A 19,640-nucleotide genomic window follows, 5' to 3' on the forward strand; every position below is an offset into this window, starting at 1 on the left:
TTCTTTTCTTTGCAATACTATGACTTTATGGGCTCACATGGCAGAAGATTTTAGTTTCTCCCAATCTGATTTTTTTTTCTCTAGAAATGTACACTTAAATTAAGTGTTAGCATTTAGAGAATAAAATTATCAGCCTTAGGAATAAATTGAAGTTAGTTTTGTTCACACAAATAATTCAAGGTTAGCTTACTTTAATAAATCATGCTTAAGTAATATACTAGTCAATAATTTAAAGTTTAAGTATAATTAATTGTTGGAGATTCCACATTGACTAGAGATCCCACATCCCACATCCCACAACTCAATGGAATCATTGAGTTGGCGTGTATGAAATTAATGGATGTATTTGAGATATATGAAGATTGAATTGAGGGAACACAAAATTAATATTTAGAATGGTAGCATAGTCAAGTTATTTTCGTTAAGAAGATAATAGATTTTAACTTTACTAATAATTTAAATTACATATATTAAGGTATTTCACATAATGAGAAACTAAAGAAGGTTATTACATCATGTTCCATATCGTAGGTGCAAAAAATCACCTCAGCATAAGAAATTGAGGTTGAATTATCAAAAGTACTTAATATGAATATTCTATAAGGGGTCAAGTTGTAGCAAAATTATCTTGATGCTATAAGAGATACTATGTGTGTTTGTGTTGGCTTTTAAAATAAAAAACATTAGCAAGGACTACGCTAAATTAAATACATTTTAAAATATAAAACACTAGTGTGGGTCAAGCGAATGCTAAATTAACTAAATTTTTAAATAAAAAAATATTAATATGAGCTAAACAGACTCTAAATTAAATAAATTTTAAAAAAACACTAACATGGATAAGCGAACGTTAAATTAAAATAAAAAATATTAACGTGAGCTAAACTAATGCTAAATTAAATAAAATTTAAAATAAAAAACATTAATGTCACTAAATTGATGCTAAACTACTTAAAAACGAGTGACAAATCTATCTTCAAAAACTGACCCTAAGTATCTTTAAAAGTGATATGTTGATTATTTACACAATAAATTACTACTAAAGAAAATGCTTTTTTTAATGATTTTTAGTGAAACGTAGGACATACAACATTAATTTAAAAAAGTAACCGATATAGTATGCACACTTCTTACATCAATTGATAAAAACTTCTTTATTTTTTATATGGTTAGCATCATATATGTTGATCATGCAATCAATGTAAAAAATAGTTTTCTAGTAGTTATTTTAATAACTAATAATATTTTATGACCAAATTTAATAATAATTAATTTAATGACCAATTTTAATGATAAAAGAAATCATTTATTAGAAATTCAAACTTTATTTAATAAAATAATTAAAATAAATAAGTATATATACAACATTGAGTTCATAATTAAAATAAATAATTATATTATAACAATGTAACATTGTTAGGCCAATAAATGTCAAGTAAAGTCTTTCCAACCTAATTCAAATTAGTAGTCAACAATTGATAACTAATTATTTGCTAATTAATCGTTAACTAGATTAATAACTATAAGCTTAGTAACATTCAAAGTTCTACACAAAGGAAAATGTTGTATGATAGGTGATTGTTGAAGTTTGGAATATTAGTCCAGAAAATATGTTAGACTTCATAGTGATATATAACATAAAGATTTAAAGGGAAAAAAAAAGATTTCAAAGCAAACTTTGTGTCCCAAAGTTGACAAAACACCAAATACAAATCATACAACATAACATAAATTTGCTAAGCTCACTCCTACTAATTCCCGATGAACTTTATTATAAGTACTTTATACATAAGATCGATGAAATTAATTATAAAGGATAATTAATTAGGCCCCATAATACATCAATTATTATTTCTTAGATAGCAACATCATATAAGATATGAGATTTATTTATATTTGACAACTAATGATCTAGTTGTGTTATTCAGTAAGGTATGAATCAATTTTCTTGCTCATCTCAACTACCAGTTGCAATAAGGTGTGAGGATCAGGAATGTGGTTTTCTTGTTTCTCAAACTCCACTGCCCACTTAACCACACTGTCATTTTCCTTTGGAGTAACTTGCAAATTAAATTTAAAGCTCTTGTAAAGTCCCAACAGGTCTCCCTCTAAAACCTTGAACCTCAGTTTACAATTTTCCCTATCTATGTCGTCAACCACCTCCTTTGCCACAACTTTGTTATAAACTTATTTCTCTCTAATTTATCAAAAACTTGGCACCAATAATCACAATGTCTTATATTATTCATGTAAATATTATTATAAAGCTAATTTTCTTTTAATCCTTGAAAATAAATCAAATGTGAATAAATAAATAAAAGAATATAATGCATAAAAATAATACTTGAGTGTTACTAAAGACGTCAAATATGGTTAAGCAAATCAGATTATGATGTTCATATGAGAAATTGTGAGGAATGTAATTTTTTTTTAATAAACACTATAAAAAAATTATTAAATCAATTTTAGAGAAAAAATAATTAGTTGTTATATTGACTAAATTAGATAGTATTTTAGAAACTAGAAAAATTATTGGTATCTAAATTAGTTTCTATTATTGATAAATAGTTTATAAATTGGTAGCTAATTAAATAACAATTTAGAAACTATTTATCAATAATAGAAACTAATTTAAATATCAATAATAATTTTTTTGTCTCTAAAATATTATCTAATTTAGTCAACATATAATAACTAATTATTTTTTTTAAAATTAATTTTTATTTAATCATTTTTAGTAATGAAATTTTATACTTCCAGGAAATGATGGATGATGAAAATGAAAATATATTTAAGATATTTAATGAACTTTTTAATAAAAATTTAATTAAAAATACTCCAATTTATAAAGTAATTAAAACTTAACTATTTATAATATGATATAGAAAAAATCACATTATTTTAGGAAAATAATTGGAGGCAACATTTTTTAATAGAATTAACCTTGAATTTTACTTTGCGTTTGGTTTTATCATTGAATTTTTCTAAATTAAAGGAACATGTGTTTTGATCATTGAATTTTGCACAAATTATGAATCAATCTTTTTAAAACTCATTTCATAAAATACATTAAATAATTAAAATAGATAAGAAAAATATTTCTACGTGTAAATGAAGAGGAAAACCATAAATAAGGGAACAAAATATAAGATGACTTAGTAAAACATGATTAATTTCTATCACAAAAATTTCCTATAAATTTTAGAAATTTATTTCTATAATATTTTTGTCTTTTAGGATTTATTGACCTATTTGAATTTTGAGTAACTAGTTCATATATATAGTTAGAGAATAAATTTTAATTTCATATTTATTGTGGTTTAATAACACGATCTTAGAAGAATTATCGTGTTCACATACCTAGTCATTTCATGATACTTGTTGCTTTAGTATTTGTAACACCAGATTCCCCCACGCATAGTTTCTTTCTTTTCTTTCTTCCTTATCTCCACTTCTCTCTCTCCATATTCTCTTCTTTCCCTCTCTCTTAATTTACTCTCTTAATCTTCATCTATTTTAAAATCTGATCGGACCACGTTGTAGCTGGCGAGTTAATGAACATTTCTACCCCGATCAGATTTTTAAACAGAGTAAGTTCATTTTTACTCTAAATATCCTTTGTTCTTTATTTTTCCGTAGGATTTAGTCATCAATCTTGGTGGGTCAATTGAGAAGTTTAATCTTATCAACTTATTCTATCTATTATGTACTGAATTTTTGTTCTGTTTGGATAATTTATATTAGGCCCGTACATCTTGAAGTTTATCCAGACTGTGGGGAATAAAATCCTAGAAGTTGCTTCAAGCAAACAATTGGGATAAGGAAAGTTAAATTTAATTTTTAATAGCACCCTAGGATAAAAGATCTGAATGCGGAGGGGACGTGGTCCCAATATTCAATTTCTGTTGCAGGGATGTTGTGTGTTTATATATTGTGTTGTTTGTTTATATATTATTTAAACTAGTAAAAATATTAGATTTTGATGGTTTAGTATTTAAGTGTTGTTTTTTCTGTTAAATAAGATTTTGAATATTGTGGATTGCGTTTTGAGTGATATTGTATGATGAAAATTGTATGAAATTGATGTCATACATTTGGGATAATGTATGAGTTGTTATTTGATGGTACATTAAGTATAAAAAGCCTATGTTTGAACTTACCCTGATCTTTTCTATTGGATTCGCTGGTAATCTTAATCTTTGGGTCAGGTGTTAGTCTCTGGTAGGGGCATACTTAATGAGTCTTCCGGAAGATGAAGTGGGATTGAAAGGAAATCCAATGATTGTGATTGAAATAGATCCATGTGTGGTCTATATGAATAATGAAATTGATATTGAAATTTTATATGACAACATTTAAAGAAATATTTATAAATGAATTGTTTGATTGGTTCTTTTTGCAAAAATTAGATAAGATATGAAATTTCTTTTCATTAGCTTACCCTTGCTTTTCTTGCTGTGTTTGAACTACGATGACTGTACTATGTACACGAGCAGATGACCATACAGGTGCAGGAGAGCCTTAAAGGTTTCAGAGTTTTGTTTTGAGTTATGGATATGTAAATATTTGTATTTCTATAAATTTTAATCATGTATTATGAATGTTTTGAAAAACTTCAAGTTTATATAGAGACTGGTAGAACTTTTATTTTAATAGTTATAGGTAAATTATGGGGTGTTACAGTATTAATTGAAGACAATTTTTTTATTTAATTTAGTTAAGAAGAATATAAGTTTGATAACTTGTATACAAATTTTTACTGTTATACTGCGAAATTTAGGATAAATCAAACAATTATTATTAAAAAAAAAATACTTTCTACATTAGTTGTAGATTGAACGAAGGTGATATGTTCATTATCTACCGATTCTAGTAAAGTATTACGAAGAAAATGTTTTTTTTATTGTTGTTGAGTTATATTACTAAAGGTTTTTTTTATTGTTTTTGAGTGAAACGTGAGACCTACAACATTATTTTAAAAATGAACTGATATAATATGTATACTTTCTAGCTCAGTTGATAATTGATATAGAAACCTCCTATTTTTTATGTTGTTATATATATTTATTTTTTATGTCGTTATATATATTTATGTTGGTCGTAAAATCGAAACTATAAGAAAATTATTAAATAAAAATTAATTTTAGAGATAAAAATAATTAATTATTATTTAATTAAGTTAGATATCATTTTATAAATTAAAAAAATTAAAATTATTGGTATTTGAAATAATTTCTATTATTAATAAAAATTTATAAAATAGTTTCTAAATTGGTATTTAACCATTAACTACCAAGGTTTTAGCTACTTCCTATTTTCTATTCTAAATTAGTCTCTATTAATCCTTTAGAGAGCGATTTAAAATCTAAAATATTAGTCGTTAAAACTTATGTACCTAATTTAGATACAAATTTAAAAATTATTTTATAAATTTTTATTAATTATAGAAATCACTTTAAATATGAATAATTTTATAATCTTTAAATTGGTACCTATTTTAGTTAATATAGTGACTAATTACTTTTCAGGTAGTTATTTTAATAATTAAAAATATTTTATGACCAAATTTAGTAATAATTAATTTTATGACTAATTTTAGTAATAAAAAAACATAAATTACGAATTCAAAAAATAATTAAAATAAATAACTACAATATAAAACATTAAATTCATAATTAAAATAAATATATAGTATAAGGATGTAACATCGTTAGACAATAAGTGTTGAGTAAATTTTTTTCAAAACCTAATAATCGGCAATTGAGAACCAACAATTTGTTAATTAATTATTAAAAAGATTAATAATCATTTATCAATTAATATTAATAAATGACCATCTCAAATTATAAAAGAGATTACTCTATGAGAGATGATTATTAAAGTTTGGAGTGCAAGCTTATCTCATATGTCAAACTTCATAACGATGTCTAGCATAAAATTCTAAAGAAAAAATAAAATTTCAAAGCAAACAGTGTGTCCCCAAATGACAAAACACCAAACACAAATGCGTCTGTATTGCGCTGAAAAAAATTCACACAAGTACTTTCATATGTTGCTTGCACGCAGGTAAGGAGGCAAGTCCATAAACGAATCACAAAAAGAAGATACGGGGAAGAAAAGCCAGGACGTTTTGTTTTTGGAAAACCGGTTTTGTTCACTCTTGGTGTGTGACTTACTACGCCTTAGTCCTTGGGTGTTTTGGTCGGAAATTTTTACCAAACGTTAGTCACTGTGTCTATTGAGTTTTGGCATAGATTTGAGTCCCAGATTCGTCTCACAAGATTGACAATAAATTTTTTACTGATCACTACCAGGGCTGAAAGGAAGTTTTGTTTGTGTGTGAAACTGTTTGATTTTTTTCGTGGGTCAATACTCATCCGTTTGACCTGAAATTTGTCGCTTTTTTTCCCAAATTTAGTGGAGATTCTTATGTGGAATTTCAGGAAAAAACTATTTCGGGAGAATTTTTCAGAAATTTTTGCTCAAACCAAGACTATCCTCTATCAAAACTTGTGAAATTTCGCCCTACTTTTCTGCAATTTTTATTCTGCGTTCGTATTGCGTTGAAAAAATTCACACAAGTACTTTCATATGTTCTTTGCACCCAGGTAAGGAGGCACGTCCATAAACGCATCACAAAAAGAAGATACGGGGAAAAAAAGCCAGAACGTTTTGTTTTCGGAAAACCAGTTTTGTTCACTCTCGGTCTGGGACTTATTATGACTTACTCCTTGGGTGTTTTGGTCTAAAATTTTTACCAGACGTTCGTCACTGTGTCTATTGAGTTTTGGCTGAGATTTGAGCCCATGATTCGTCCCACACGATTGGAAATAATTTTTTTATTGATCACTGTCAGAGATGAAAGGAAGGTTCGTTTGTGTGTGAAACTGTTTGATTTTTTTTGTGGGTCAATCCTCATCCGTTTGACCTGAAATTTGTTGCGTTTTGTCCCAAACTCAGTGGAGATTCATACGTGAAATTTCAGGAAAAAACTATTTCGGGAGAATTTTTTAGAAATTTTCGCTCAAACCAAGGCTATCTTGTACCAAAACTTGTGAAATTTCGTCTTACTTTCTGCAATTTTTATTCATCAGTCGTATTGCGCTGAAAAAATTCACACAACTACTTTCATATGTTTTTTTAACCTAGTTAAGGAGGCACGTCCATAAACGAATCACAAAAAGAAGATACGGGGAAGAAAAACAAGGACGTTTTGTTTTCGGAAAACCAACTTTGTTCACTCTCGGTGTGGGACTTACTACGCCTTACTGCTTGGGTGTTTTGGTTTGAAATTTTTACCAGACGTTTGTCACTGTGTCTATTGAGTTTTGGCTGAGATTTGATCCCCAGATTCGTCCCACAAGATTGGCAATAAATTTTTCATTGATCACTGCCAGGGCTGAAAAGAAGGTTCGTACGTGTGTGAAACTGTTTGATTTTTTTCGTGGCTCAATACTTATCCGTTTGACCTGAAATTTGTCGCGTTTTGTCCTGAAATCAGTGGAGACTCTTACGTGAAATTTCAAGAAAAACATATTTCGAGAGAATTTTTCAGAAATTTTCGCTCAAACTAAGGATATCCTCTACCAAAACTTGTGAAATTTCGTCATACTTTCTGCAATTTTTATTCTGCGTCCGTATTGCACTGAAAAAAATTCACACAAGTACTTTCATATGTTGTTTGCACCCAAGTAAGGAGGCACGTCCATAAAGGAATCACAAAAAGAAGATACGGGGAAGAAAATCGAGGACGTTTTGTTTTCGGAAAACAAGTTTTGTTCACTCTCGGTCCGGGATTTACTACGCCTTACTCCTTGGGTGTTTTGTTTGAAATTTTTACCAGACGTTCGTCATTGTGTCTATTGAGTTTTGACTGATATTTGAGCCCCAAATTCGTCCCACAAGATTGACAATAAATATGTTATTAATCACTGCGAGAGCAGAAAGGAAGGTTCGTTCGTGTGTGAAACTGTTTGATTTTTTTCGTGGGTCAATATTCATCCGTTTGACCTAAAATTTGTCGCGTTTTGTCCCGAATTCAGTGGAGATTATTACATGGATTTTCAGGAAAAAACTATTTTGGGAGAATTTTTCATAAATTTTCGTTCAAACCAAGGCTATCCTCTACCAAAACTTGTGAAATTTCGCAATACTTTCTGCAATTTTTATTCTGCGTCCGTATTGCGTTGAAAAAAATTCACACAAGTACTTTCATATGTTCTTTGCACCTAGGTAAGTAGGCACGTCCATAAACGAATCACAAAAAGATACGGGGAAAAAAAGTCAGGACGTTTTGTTTTCGGAAAACCAATTTTGTTCACTCTCGGTCTAGGACTTACTATGCCTTACTCCTTGGGTGTTTTGGTTTGAAATTTTTACCAGACGTTCTTCATTGTGTCTATTGAGTTATGGATGAGATTTGAGCCCATGATTTTTCCCACACGATTGACAATAAATTTTTTATTGATCACTGCCAGGGTTGAAAGGAAGGTTCGTTTGTGTGTGAAAATGTTTGATTTTTTCGTGGGTCAATACTCATCCGTTTGACCTGAAATTTTTCGCGTTTTGTTCCAAATTCAGTGGAGATTCTTACTTGGAATTTCAAGAAAAAACTATTTCGGGAGAATTTTTCATAAATTTTCGCTCAAACCAAGTCCTCTACCAAAACTTGTGAAATTTCGCCCTAGTTTCTGCATTTTTTTTTATGTCCGTATTGCGCTGAAAAAATTCACACAGGTACTTTCATATGTTGTTTGCACGCAGGTAAGGTGGCACGTCCATAAACGAATCACAAATAGAAGATACGGGAAAGAAAAGCCAGGACGTTTTGTTTTCGGAAAACCAATTTTTTTCACTCTCGGTCTCGGACTTACTACGCCTTACTCCTTGGTTGTTTTGGTCTGAATTTTTTACCAGACGTTCGTCACTGTGTGTATTGAGTTTTGGCTGAGATTTGAGTCCCAGATTCGTCTCACAACTTTGGGAATAAATTTTTTATTGATCACTTCAAGGGCTCAATACTCATCCGTATGACCTGAAATTTGTCACATTTGGTCCCGAATTCAATGGAGATTCTTACGTGGAATGTGAGGAAAAACTATTTCGGGAGAATTTTTCAGAAATTTTCGCTCAAACCAAGACAATCTATCCTCTACGAAAACTTGTGAAATTTCGACCTACTTTTTGCAATTTTTATTATGCGTCCATATTGCGCAGAATAATTCACACAGGTATTTTCATATGTTTTTTGCACCCATGTAAGGAGGCACGTTTATAAACGAATCACAAAAAGAAGATACGGGGAAGAAAAGCCAGGACGTTTTGTTTTCGGAAAACCAGTTTTGTTGACTCTCGGTCTCAGACTTACTACGCCTTACTCCTTGGGTGTTTTGGTCTGAAATTTCTACCAGACGTTCGTCAATGTGTCTATTGAGTTTTGGCTGAGATTTGAGTCCCAAATTCGTCCCACAAGATTGACAATAAATTTTTTATTAATCACTGCCAAGGCTGAAAGAGAGGTTAGTTCGTGTGTGAAACTGTTTGATTTTTTTTCGTGGGTCAATACTCATCCATTTGAACTTAAATTTGTCTCGTTTTGTTCAGAATTCAGTAGATATTCTTACGTGGATTTTCAGGAAAAAAAATATTTCGGGAGAATTTTTCAGAAATTTTCGCTCAAACCAAGGCTATCTATCCTCTACGAAAACTTGTGAAATTTCGACCTACTTTTTGCAATTTTTATTCTGCGTCTGTATTGCGTTGAAAAAATTCACACATGTACTTTCATATGTTTTTTGCACCCAGGTAAGGAGACACTATAAACGAATCACAAAAAGAAGATACGGGGAAGAAAAGTCAGGACGTTTTGTTTTCGGAAAACCAGTTTTGTTCACTCTCGGTCTGGGACTTATTACGCCTTACTCCTTGGGTGTTTTGGTCTGAAATTTCTACCAGACGTTCGTCAATGTGTCTATTGAGTTTTGGATGAGATTTGAGCCCCAGATTCGTCCCACAAGATTGACAATGAATTTTTTATTGATCACTGCCAAGGCTGAAAGGAAGGTTAGTTCGTGTGTGAAACTATTTGATTTTTTTCGTTGGTCAATACTCATCCGTTTGACCTTAAATTTGTCTCGTTTTGTTCTGAATTAAGTGGATATTCTTACGTGGAATTTCAGGAAAAAACTATTTCAGGAGATTTTTTCAGAAATTTTTGCTCAAACCAAGGCATCCTCTACCAAAACTTGTGAAATTTCGCCCTACTTTCTGCAAAGTTTATTGTGCGTCTGTATTGCACTGAAAAATTCACACAGGTACTTTCATACGTTGTTTGCACCCAGGTAAGGAGGCACGTCCATAAACGAATCACAAAAAGAAGATACGGGGAAGAAAAGCCATGACGTTTTGTTTTCGAAAAACCAGGTTTGTTCACTCTCGGTCCGGGACTTACTACGCCTTACTCCTTGGGTGTTTTTGTCTGAAATATTTACCAGACGTTCTTCACTTTTTCTATTGAGTTTTGGGTGAGATTTGAGCCCCAGATTTGTCCCACAAGATTGACAATAAATTTTTTATTGATCACTGCCAGGGCTGAAAGGAAGGTTTGTTCGTGTGTGAAACTGTTTGATTTTTTTCGTGGGTCAGTACTCATCCGTTTGACCTGAAATTTGTCGCGTTTTGTCCCGAATTTAGTGGAGATTCTTACGTGAATTTCAGGAAAAAACTATTTCGGGAGAATTTTCAGAAATTTTCGCTCAAATGAAGGTTATCCTCTACGAAAACTTGTGAAATTTCGCCCTACTTTCTGCAATTGTTATTCTGCGTCCGTATTGCGCTGAAAAAAATTCACACAGGTACTTTCATATGCTATTTGCACCTAGGTAAGGAGGCACGTCCATAAACGAATCACCAAAAGAAGATACGGGGAAGAAAAACCAGAACGTTTGGTTTTCGGAATACCAGTTTTGTTCACTCTCGGTCTGGGACTTACTACGCCTTACTCCTTGGGTGTTTTTGGTTTGAAATTTTTACCAGACGTCCATCACTGTGTTTATTGAGTTTTGACTTAGATTTGAGCCCCAGATTCGTCCCACAAGATTAGCAATAAATTTTTTATTGATCACTGTCAGGGCTGAAAGGAAGGTTCGTTCGTGTGTGAAACTGTTTGATTTTTTTCGTGGATCACTATTCATCCATTTGACCTGAAATTTGTTGCATTTTGTCCTGAATACAGTGGAGATTCTTACGTGGAATTTTAGGAAAAAACTATTTCGGGAGAATTTTTCAGAAATTTCCGCTCAAACCAAGGCTATCTATCATCTACCAAAACTTGTGAAATTTCACCATACTTTCTGCATTTTTTATTTTGCGCCTGTATTGCGCTGAAAAAATTCACAAAGGTACTTTCACATGTTGTTTGCACCCAAGTAAGGAGGCACGCCCTTAAATGATTCACAAAAAGAAGATACGAGCAATTTGAAATCTAAAATATTAGTCGTTAAAACTTATGTAGCTAATTTAGATACAAATTCATAAATCATTTTGTAAATTTTTATTAATAATAGAAATCACTTTAAATATGAATAATTTTGTAGTCTTTAAATTAATACCTATTTTTTTTTAAATAGTGACTAATTATTTTTGTCTCTAAATTTGTTTACTATTTAATGATTTCTTGTAGTGCGATATAAAATATCCAAAATAACTTATATACAAAATTAGTTTTTCTAGTAGTTATTTTAATAATTAAAAATATTTTATGACCAATTTTAGTAATAATTAATTTTATGACCAATTTTAATAATAAAAACATAAATTACGAATTAAAAAATAATTAAAATAAATAAGTATAATATAAAACATTAAATTCATAATTAAAATAAATATATAGTATAAGAATGTAACATCGTTAGAGAATAAGTGTTGAGTAATTTTTTTCAAACCCTAATGAGTTATCATTTTAAGCCCCAATTGAGAACCAACAATTTGTTAATTAATTATTAAAAAATTAATAACTATTTATTAGTTAATATTAATAAATGAGGATCTCAAATTATAAAATAAATTATTGTAAGTTTGATGATTGTTGAAGTTTGAAATGTAAGCTTATTTGATATGCGAGATTTCATAATGATGTTTAACGTAAAGTTTTAGAGAGAAAAAAAAAGTTTTCAAAGCAAACTTTGTGTCTTAAAATGATAAAACACCAAACACAAATCATACAACATAACATAGATTTTCCTAGCTCACTCCTATTAGTTCTTGATGCACTTTATTATAAGTACTTTATACATACAATTGATGGAATTAATTAAGGGCTAATTAGTTAGGCCCCATAATACATCAACTCTTATTTCTTAGACATCAAGAACATAAGATATGAGCTTTATTTATATTTGAAAACTAATGATCTAGTTGTTCTCTTGAGTAAGGTAAGAATCAATGTTCTTACTCATCTCAACTCCCAGTTGCAACAAGGTGTGAGGATCAGGAATGTGGTTTTCTTGTTTCTCAAACTCCATTGTCCATTGCACCACACTGCCATTTCCCTTTGGACTAACTTGCAAATTAATTTTGAAGCTCTTGTAAAGTCCCAACAGGTCTCCCTCTAAAACCTTGAAGCTCACTTTACAGTTTTCCTTATCTATGCCTTCAACCACCTCCTTTGCCACAACTTTTTTTCCATCTGTTATCCAAACTAAAATTTTAGATTCTTTATAAACTTGTTTCTCTCTAATTTCTCAAAAACTTGGCACCAATATTCACAATGTCTCAAATTATTCATGTAAATATTATTATAAATTTGGTGTTCTTTTAATCCTTCAAGAATAAATCGAATGTGAATAAAAAAATAAAAGAATTATAATGCATAAAAATAATATTTGATTGATAATAAAGACCTCAAATATTACAGTTAAGCAACTCCGAGTATGAAGTTCATAAGAGAAATCGCTAGGAATGTAATGTTTTTTTAATAACACTACAAGAAAATTATTAAATCAATTTTAAAAAAAATAATTAGTTTTTATATTGATTAAATTAGATACTATTTTAAAGACTAAAAAGAAATTTTGGTATCTAAATTAATTTTTATTATTGATAAATAATTCCAAAATTAGTATCTAATTAGCTATCAAGATTTTAGCTACCAACTATTTAGATTTTAAAGTTGGTAACTAATTAAATACCAATTTAAAAACTAAAATGGTATCTAATTTAGTCAATATAATAACTAATTATTTTTTATTTGTAAAATTAATTTTTATTTAATTCTAGTAATAAAAGTTGAGCAGTGGAAGTTTGCATACCAAGTGTGTAATTCCAAGAAATGATGGATCCCTCAGTGCCCCATTCTCCTTTATGGATTTGAACAGACTGTACTTTTTTTGGTAAAATGTTGGCAATATGGTGTGTCCTGTTGCATAAAACTGTTGAGCAGAAGCCTTGAGATGAACCTTAGTTTCAATCTTTTGAAGTTGAGAGCATGCCATTTTTGCTTCACTCCTAAGAAGGTATGAAAAATATATGTGGACAATACACCTATATATACTTCTCTTCTCTTGAATTTGTCTTGTTGGAGTAACCTAACAACATATATTATTTATTAAGAGTTTTTGTTCTATTATATGAAAATAAAAATATATTTAAAATATTTAATAAAAAATTAATTAGTTATGGAAGGAATATATGTGATATGTGAGCCCATAAATGAAAGGAATATATGTGCTTTGAAGTTTATATGTGCTTTGAAGTTTCAGCTGAACCACCAATAGTGGAGGAGGCATCTTCTTTTCTTTGAAATAATATAGATTTTATGGGCTCACATAGCAGAAAAGGGATAACCATGATTCAAAGTTCATAACAAAAATGGCAAGTGCATATTGTAAGTGCTGATAGAATTTTAATTCTCCATGTTACTAAAACATTATTTTAATCCATAGTGTAGAATATTATAGTTTCTCCCAATCTGATTTTTTTTCTAGAAATTTATACTTAAATTAAGTGTTAGCATGTTTGAGAATAAATTGAAGTTAGTTCTCTTCACACAAATAATTGATTTACTTTAATATTTTATATAAGTAATGTGATTATTTTACTCTAATCACAAGTTTAGTCAAAGCACCACCCTTGGTAAAAAAAACTGTGGTTTGTGGTAGATAAAAAAAAAAGGAAATTTTCCTTATGACACCACTATTTAAAAATTCATCTATTCCACAACTATTTTTTATATTAAAATAATAATTTTTTTCATTCAAATGAATGAAAAAAAAATTAATGATAAATGATTTATGCAATGTAGCTAATAAACTCCGAGCATAAAAGTTTTAAAATCTATACTTATTGAAGTAATATCAAACTCATGAATTCACTTGATTTTAATCGATCCAATTATTTTTCATTCTAACATAAGTTTCTATTAAATAAAATAATGTTCATTATATATAGTTATTTTACTCTTATATTTAGTAGAAATGATAAGTAACTCATAAGGGAATAGTTATTTTTTAAGTGAAAGGCTAGGACGGGTTAAAGCACATTATTGATCAACAAACCAAAAACAAAGTAAAGAGAAGTACAAGAAATATAAAAGGATTGTCAAAACTTATGAAAGAAAAAAAAAGTTATATCACAAAATAAAATAAAATAAAATAAAAAGATATTGTCTTATTTTGAATAATGTCATAAGTTATGAGTTTCTTTGGGATGATTGTTTTTACTTAGGTTAAAAAGTATAATGAGATTGATTTAATGTGGTAATGAGTAAGACTTGTAAGGGAGTGTAGGTTAAATAGTCTCTCATTCTTTGTATATAGTTTGGAACATTTCTTAAATATTTCACTTTAATTTTAATTTATCTTCTACATTAAATAATAATTTTTTTTATTGAAAGCCTAAAGAAGAGTCACATTCAATCTATAAAAAATGTCGTTCCATTTTTACGATGTACTCCAAAGCGAATATGATGGAAAATATTACAACAACTAGAACAAACTTTGTATTTGTAGAATGTGGTTAGGTCATAGTACTTGTCACTTTGCATGTATTATGAGCAATATCTCTATGATTTTATTTCTGTTTAATCTTAAACATTGTTACATATTTAAGTTAGTGTCAACAATCCTATACTATATTAGTTGACTAGGTGATTAGGTTCAAAAAAGAAAATAAGAAGAAAATACTTTAAGAGCAAACACATTTCATGGAGATGACAAATATTTGGATCTCTTTAGCAACACAATTGGGTCAAACAAATGTCTATTTTGGAATAACTAAATTTGAATTATATTTGGATATTTTTAGCGATACAATTGGATCAGACAAATATGTCTATTGTGGAATACCTCAATTTGGACCAAAGTCTTTTTTCAATATATACTACTAGAAAATCATTAAATAGAATAGAAACTAATTTTTGAAAAAAAATAATTAGTTATATATTTACTAAATTAGATATTAAAATAATTATTTTAGTCTCTAAAATAGTATCTAAAAACAATTAATTATTTTTTGTTTTTAAAATTGATTTCTATTTTTTTTTTTGCCTCAATCTTAATTTTAAAATATTGTATTCATTATTTGTTATGGAATTTGTGCTTGGAAATGTCACTGAACCACTCTTTTTGAAATCTTTTGCTTTCTTATCTAGATTCTAGCAATAAAGATAATGACATTTCTTACCTTTTAATACTTACTTTTTAAAAATTTATAAAATAATTTTTAAATTGATATTTAATTATTAGTTATCAAAATTTTAGCTTACTCAGAGCTTTATATTCTAACTTAATATCTATTAATTTAGTCTTTTAATGATTAATTTATAATTTAAAGTATTAGTAACTAAAATCTTGATAGCTAATTTAGATATTAATTTAAAAATTATTTTATAAATTTTTATTAATAATAGAAATCACTTTAGTTATAAATAATTTTTTAATCTCTAAAATAGTATCTAATTTAGGTAACACTTAAAGAAAATCATGAAATAGAAACTAATTTTAGAGACAAAAAATAATTAGTTGTTATAGTGACTAAATTAGAGACCATTTTAGGGACTAAATAAATTTTTACTTTCTAAATTAGTTTATATTATTGTTAAATGGTTACTAAATTGGTATGTAATTAGCAACTATGATTTTTGCTATCAATTTAGAAACTATTTCACAATAATAGAAACTAATTTAGAAACCATTTTTTTTTTTAGTTTCTAAAATGATCCATAATTTAGTTACTATTGTAACTAATTATTTTGGTCTCTAAATATTAGTTTCTATTTGATGATTTTCTTGTAGTGTAATATAGTGATTAATTATTTTTTGTCTCTAATTTTAGTTATTATTTGATAAATATTTTTAGTGTAAAATATATAAATTTTGAAATCATAAATTATGGTAGATATGATTTATTAAAATAAGTAAAATCTGTTTGATCATTACTATTTATAATTGAAAGTAATTTATATTTTATTGTTGGGAAAGTTAACAAATTTGTAAGAAGTTGAACTTAAAAAGCTATTTTCGGAAATCATTTTTAAGGAATATTATTTTTTTAAAGCATTAGTCAAAAACCTTGAAACAAACCATCCTTAACTTCTTATTTATGAGAAACTACTTTTTCTTTATATTAAACACCTCTAATATTTCTTATGCCTCATTTAATCAAATTATTATTGCCAATAAAAATAAAACAACCCGAATATTTTTATATGTTAAATGAGGGACTTTCGTCTTTTTTTTAATACAAATTTAAATAATATATTTTAACTTTACTAAATAGTTTAAATAACATATATTAAGGTATCCGCAAAATCACCTCAACATAACAATTGAGGTTGAATTAGTACTTCATATGAATATTTTAGAAAGGTCAAGTTTGTAGTAAAATTATCTTGATATTATAAGAGATACAATGTGTGTGTTGATTTTTAAAATAAAATAAAAAATATTAGTAAGGAGCAAACCCATTCTAAATTAAATAAATTTTAAAATAAAAAATATTAACGTATATCAAGTTTACTCTAAATTAAATAAATTTTAAAATATAAAACATTAGTATGGGTCAAGCGAACGTTAAATAAAATAAATTTGTAAATAAAAAACATTAGTATGGATTAAACAAACACTAAATTAAATAAAATTTAAAATAAAAAAACACTAACATGATCAAGCGGACGTTAAATTAAATAATTTTAAAAAAAAATATTAGTGTGATCAGACGCTAAATTAAATAAATTTTAAAATAAAAAACATTAGTGTTAATAAACTAAACTGATGTTAAACTACTTTAATTAAAAAATTAATTTAAAAATGAGTGACAAATTGATCTTAAAAAACCAACCCTAAAGATCTTCAAATGTGATATGTTCATTATCTACACTGACTTTAGTAAATTACTTCTGAAGAAAATGCTTTTTCGTATTGTTTTTTGGTGAAACGTAGGAGATACAACATTAATTTTAAAAATTAACTGATATAGTACGGACACTTTCCCAACAGTTAGTTTTTCTAGTAGTTATTTTAATAACTAATAATATTTTAGGATCAAATTTAGTAATAATTAATTTTGTGACCAATTTTAATGGTAAAAGAAATAAAAACTTATTTAAGAAAATAATTAAAATAAGTAAGTATAATATAAAACATTGAGTTCATAATTAAAATAAATAATGATAACATAACGATGTAAGCCGATAAGTGTCAAGTAAAGACTTTCCAACCTAATTGGAATTAGTAGTCATAGTAGTCATTTTAATTAGTATTTGATAACTAATTATTTGTTAATTAACAGCTAACTAGGTTAATAAATATAAGCTTATTAACATTCAAATAAGCTTGTTGAAGAGTGATTGTTGAAGTTTGAAATGATAACCTAGCCGAAATGTCAGACTTCATAATAATATGTAACATAAACTTTTAAAGAAAACAAATATTTCAAAATTACGAAACACCAAACACAAATCATACATAAATTTTCCTAGCTCACTCCTACTAGTTGTTGATGCACTTTATTATAAGTACTTTATACATAAGATTGATGAAATTAATTAAGGGATAATTAGTTAGGCCCCATGATACATCAACTGTTATTTCTTAGACATCAACAACATAAGATATGAGCTTTTTTTATATTTGACAACTAATGATCTAGTTGTTCTCTTGAGTAAGGTAAGAATCAATGTTCTTACTCATCTCAACTCCCAGTTGCAACAAGGTGTGAGGATCAGGAATGTGGTTTTCTTGTTTCTCAAACTCTAGTGCCCACTGCACGACACTGCCATTTTCCTTTGGAGTAACTTGCAAATTACATTTGAAGCTCTTGTAAAGTTCCAACACGTCTCCCTCTAAAACCTTGAAGCTCACTTTACCGTTTTCCTTATCTATGCCTTCAACCACCTCCTTTGCCACAAATTTCTTTCCATCTGTTGTTATCCAAACTAAAATTTTAGATTCTTTATAAACTTATTTCTCTCTAATTTCTCAAAAACTTGGCACCAATAATCACAATGTCTCAAATTATTCATGTAAATATTATTATAAAGCTAGTGTTCTTTTAATCCTTAAAAATAAATCAAATGTGAATAAATAAATAAATAAAAGAATATATAATGCATAAAAATAATATTTGATTGATAATAAAGACCTCAAATAATATAGTTAAGCAACTCCGATTATGATGCTCATAAGAGAAATCGCAAGAAATGTAATGTTTTTTTAATAAACACTACAAGAAAATTATTAAATCAATTTTAAGAAAAAATAATTAGTTTTTATATTGATTAAATTAGATACTATATTAAAGACTAAAAAGAAGTATTGGTATCTAAATTAATTTTTATTATTGATAAATAATTCCTAAATTGGTATCTAATTAGCTATCAAGATTTTAGTTACCCACTATTTAGATTTTAAAGTTGGTAACTAATTAAATATCAATTTAAAAACTAAAATGATATCTAATTTAGTTAATATGATAACTAATTATTTTTTATTTTTAAAATTATTTTTTATTTAATGATTTTCTAGTAATAAAAGTTTAGTAGTGGAAGTTTGCATACCAAGTGTGTAATTCCAGGAAATGATGGATCCCTCAGTGCCCCATTCTCCTTTGTGGATTTGAACAGACTGTATTTTTTGAGGTAAAATGTTGGCTATATGGTGTGGCTTGTTGCAAAAAACATCATAGAACTGTTGAGCAGAAGCCTTGAGATGGACCTTAGTTTCAATCTTTTGAAATTGAGAGTATGCCATTTTTGCTTCACTCCTAAGAAGGTATGAAAAATATATGTGGACAATACACCTATATATACTTCTCTTGTCTCTATTTTGGTCTTGTTGGAGTAACCTAAAAACATATATTATTAATTAAGAGTTTTTGTTCTATTATAAGAAAATAAAAATATATTTACACAACAATAAAAACATGAAATAGAAAAAAATAATTAGTTGTTATAGTGACTAAATTTAAGACCATTCTAGAGACTAAATTTTTTATTTATTTTTAAAGTAGTTTCTATTATTGTTAAATAATTTCTAAATTTCTTGGTAGCAAAAACCTTGGTAGCTAGTTAGATACCAATTTAAAAACCATTTAACAATAATATAATAGAAACTAATTTAGAAATATTTTTTTAGTCTTTAAATGGT

The 19,640-nt window shown here is 27.9% G+C and overlaps 2 protein-coding genes and 1 pseudogene across 2 annotated transcripts; all 3 read right to left on the reverse strand.

Moving 5' to 3' along the window:
- Positions 1–1,920: 1,920 nt before the first annotated feature.
- LOC150027419 (MLP-like protein 43 pseudogene) lies at positions 1,921–3,368 on the reverse strand (annotated as a pseudogene).
- Positions 3,369–12,167: 8,799 nt separating this feature from the next.
- Positions 12,168–13,517, reverse strand: LOC137834748 (MLP-like protein 43). Its single transcript, XM_068642924.2, is given in 3 exon segments — positions 12,168–12,685; positions 13,308–13,424; positions 13,427–13,517. Coding segments are annotated over 3 exon segments (456 nt in total). The 5' UTR covers positions 13,491–13,517; the 3' UTR covers positions 12,168–12,410.
- A 4,390-nt stretch (positions 13,518–17,907) lies between these two features.
- LOC137834749 (MLP-like protein 43) lies at positions 17,908–19,271 on the reverse strand. Its single transcript, XM_090302551.1, has 2 exons — positions 19,052–19,271; positions 17,908–18,415 (listed from the first exon to the last, which is right to left on the reverse strand). Exons 1-2 carry the CDS (start codon positions 19,242–19,244, stop codon positions 18,141–18,143), a joined length of 468 nt encoding a protein of 155 aa, XP_090158677.1. The 5' UTR covers positions 19,245–19,271; the 3' UTR covers positions 17,908–18,140.
- Between the last annotated feature and the right edge of the window lie 369 nt (positions 19,272–19,640).

Source organism: Phaseolus vulgaris, chromosome 5 (assembly GCF_051622355.1).
Source record: "Phaseolus vulgaris cultivar YP4 chromosome 5, ASM5162235v1, whole genome shotgun sequence".
In the NCBI taxonomy this organism is placed as follows: domain Eukaryota; kingdom Viridiplantae; phylum Streptophyta; class Magnoliopsida; order Fabales; family Fabaceae; genus Phaseolus; species Phaseolus vulgaris.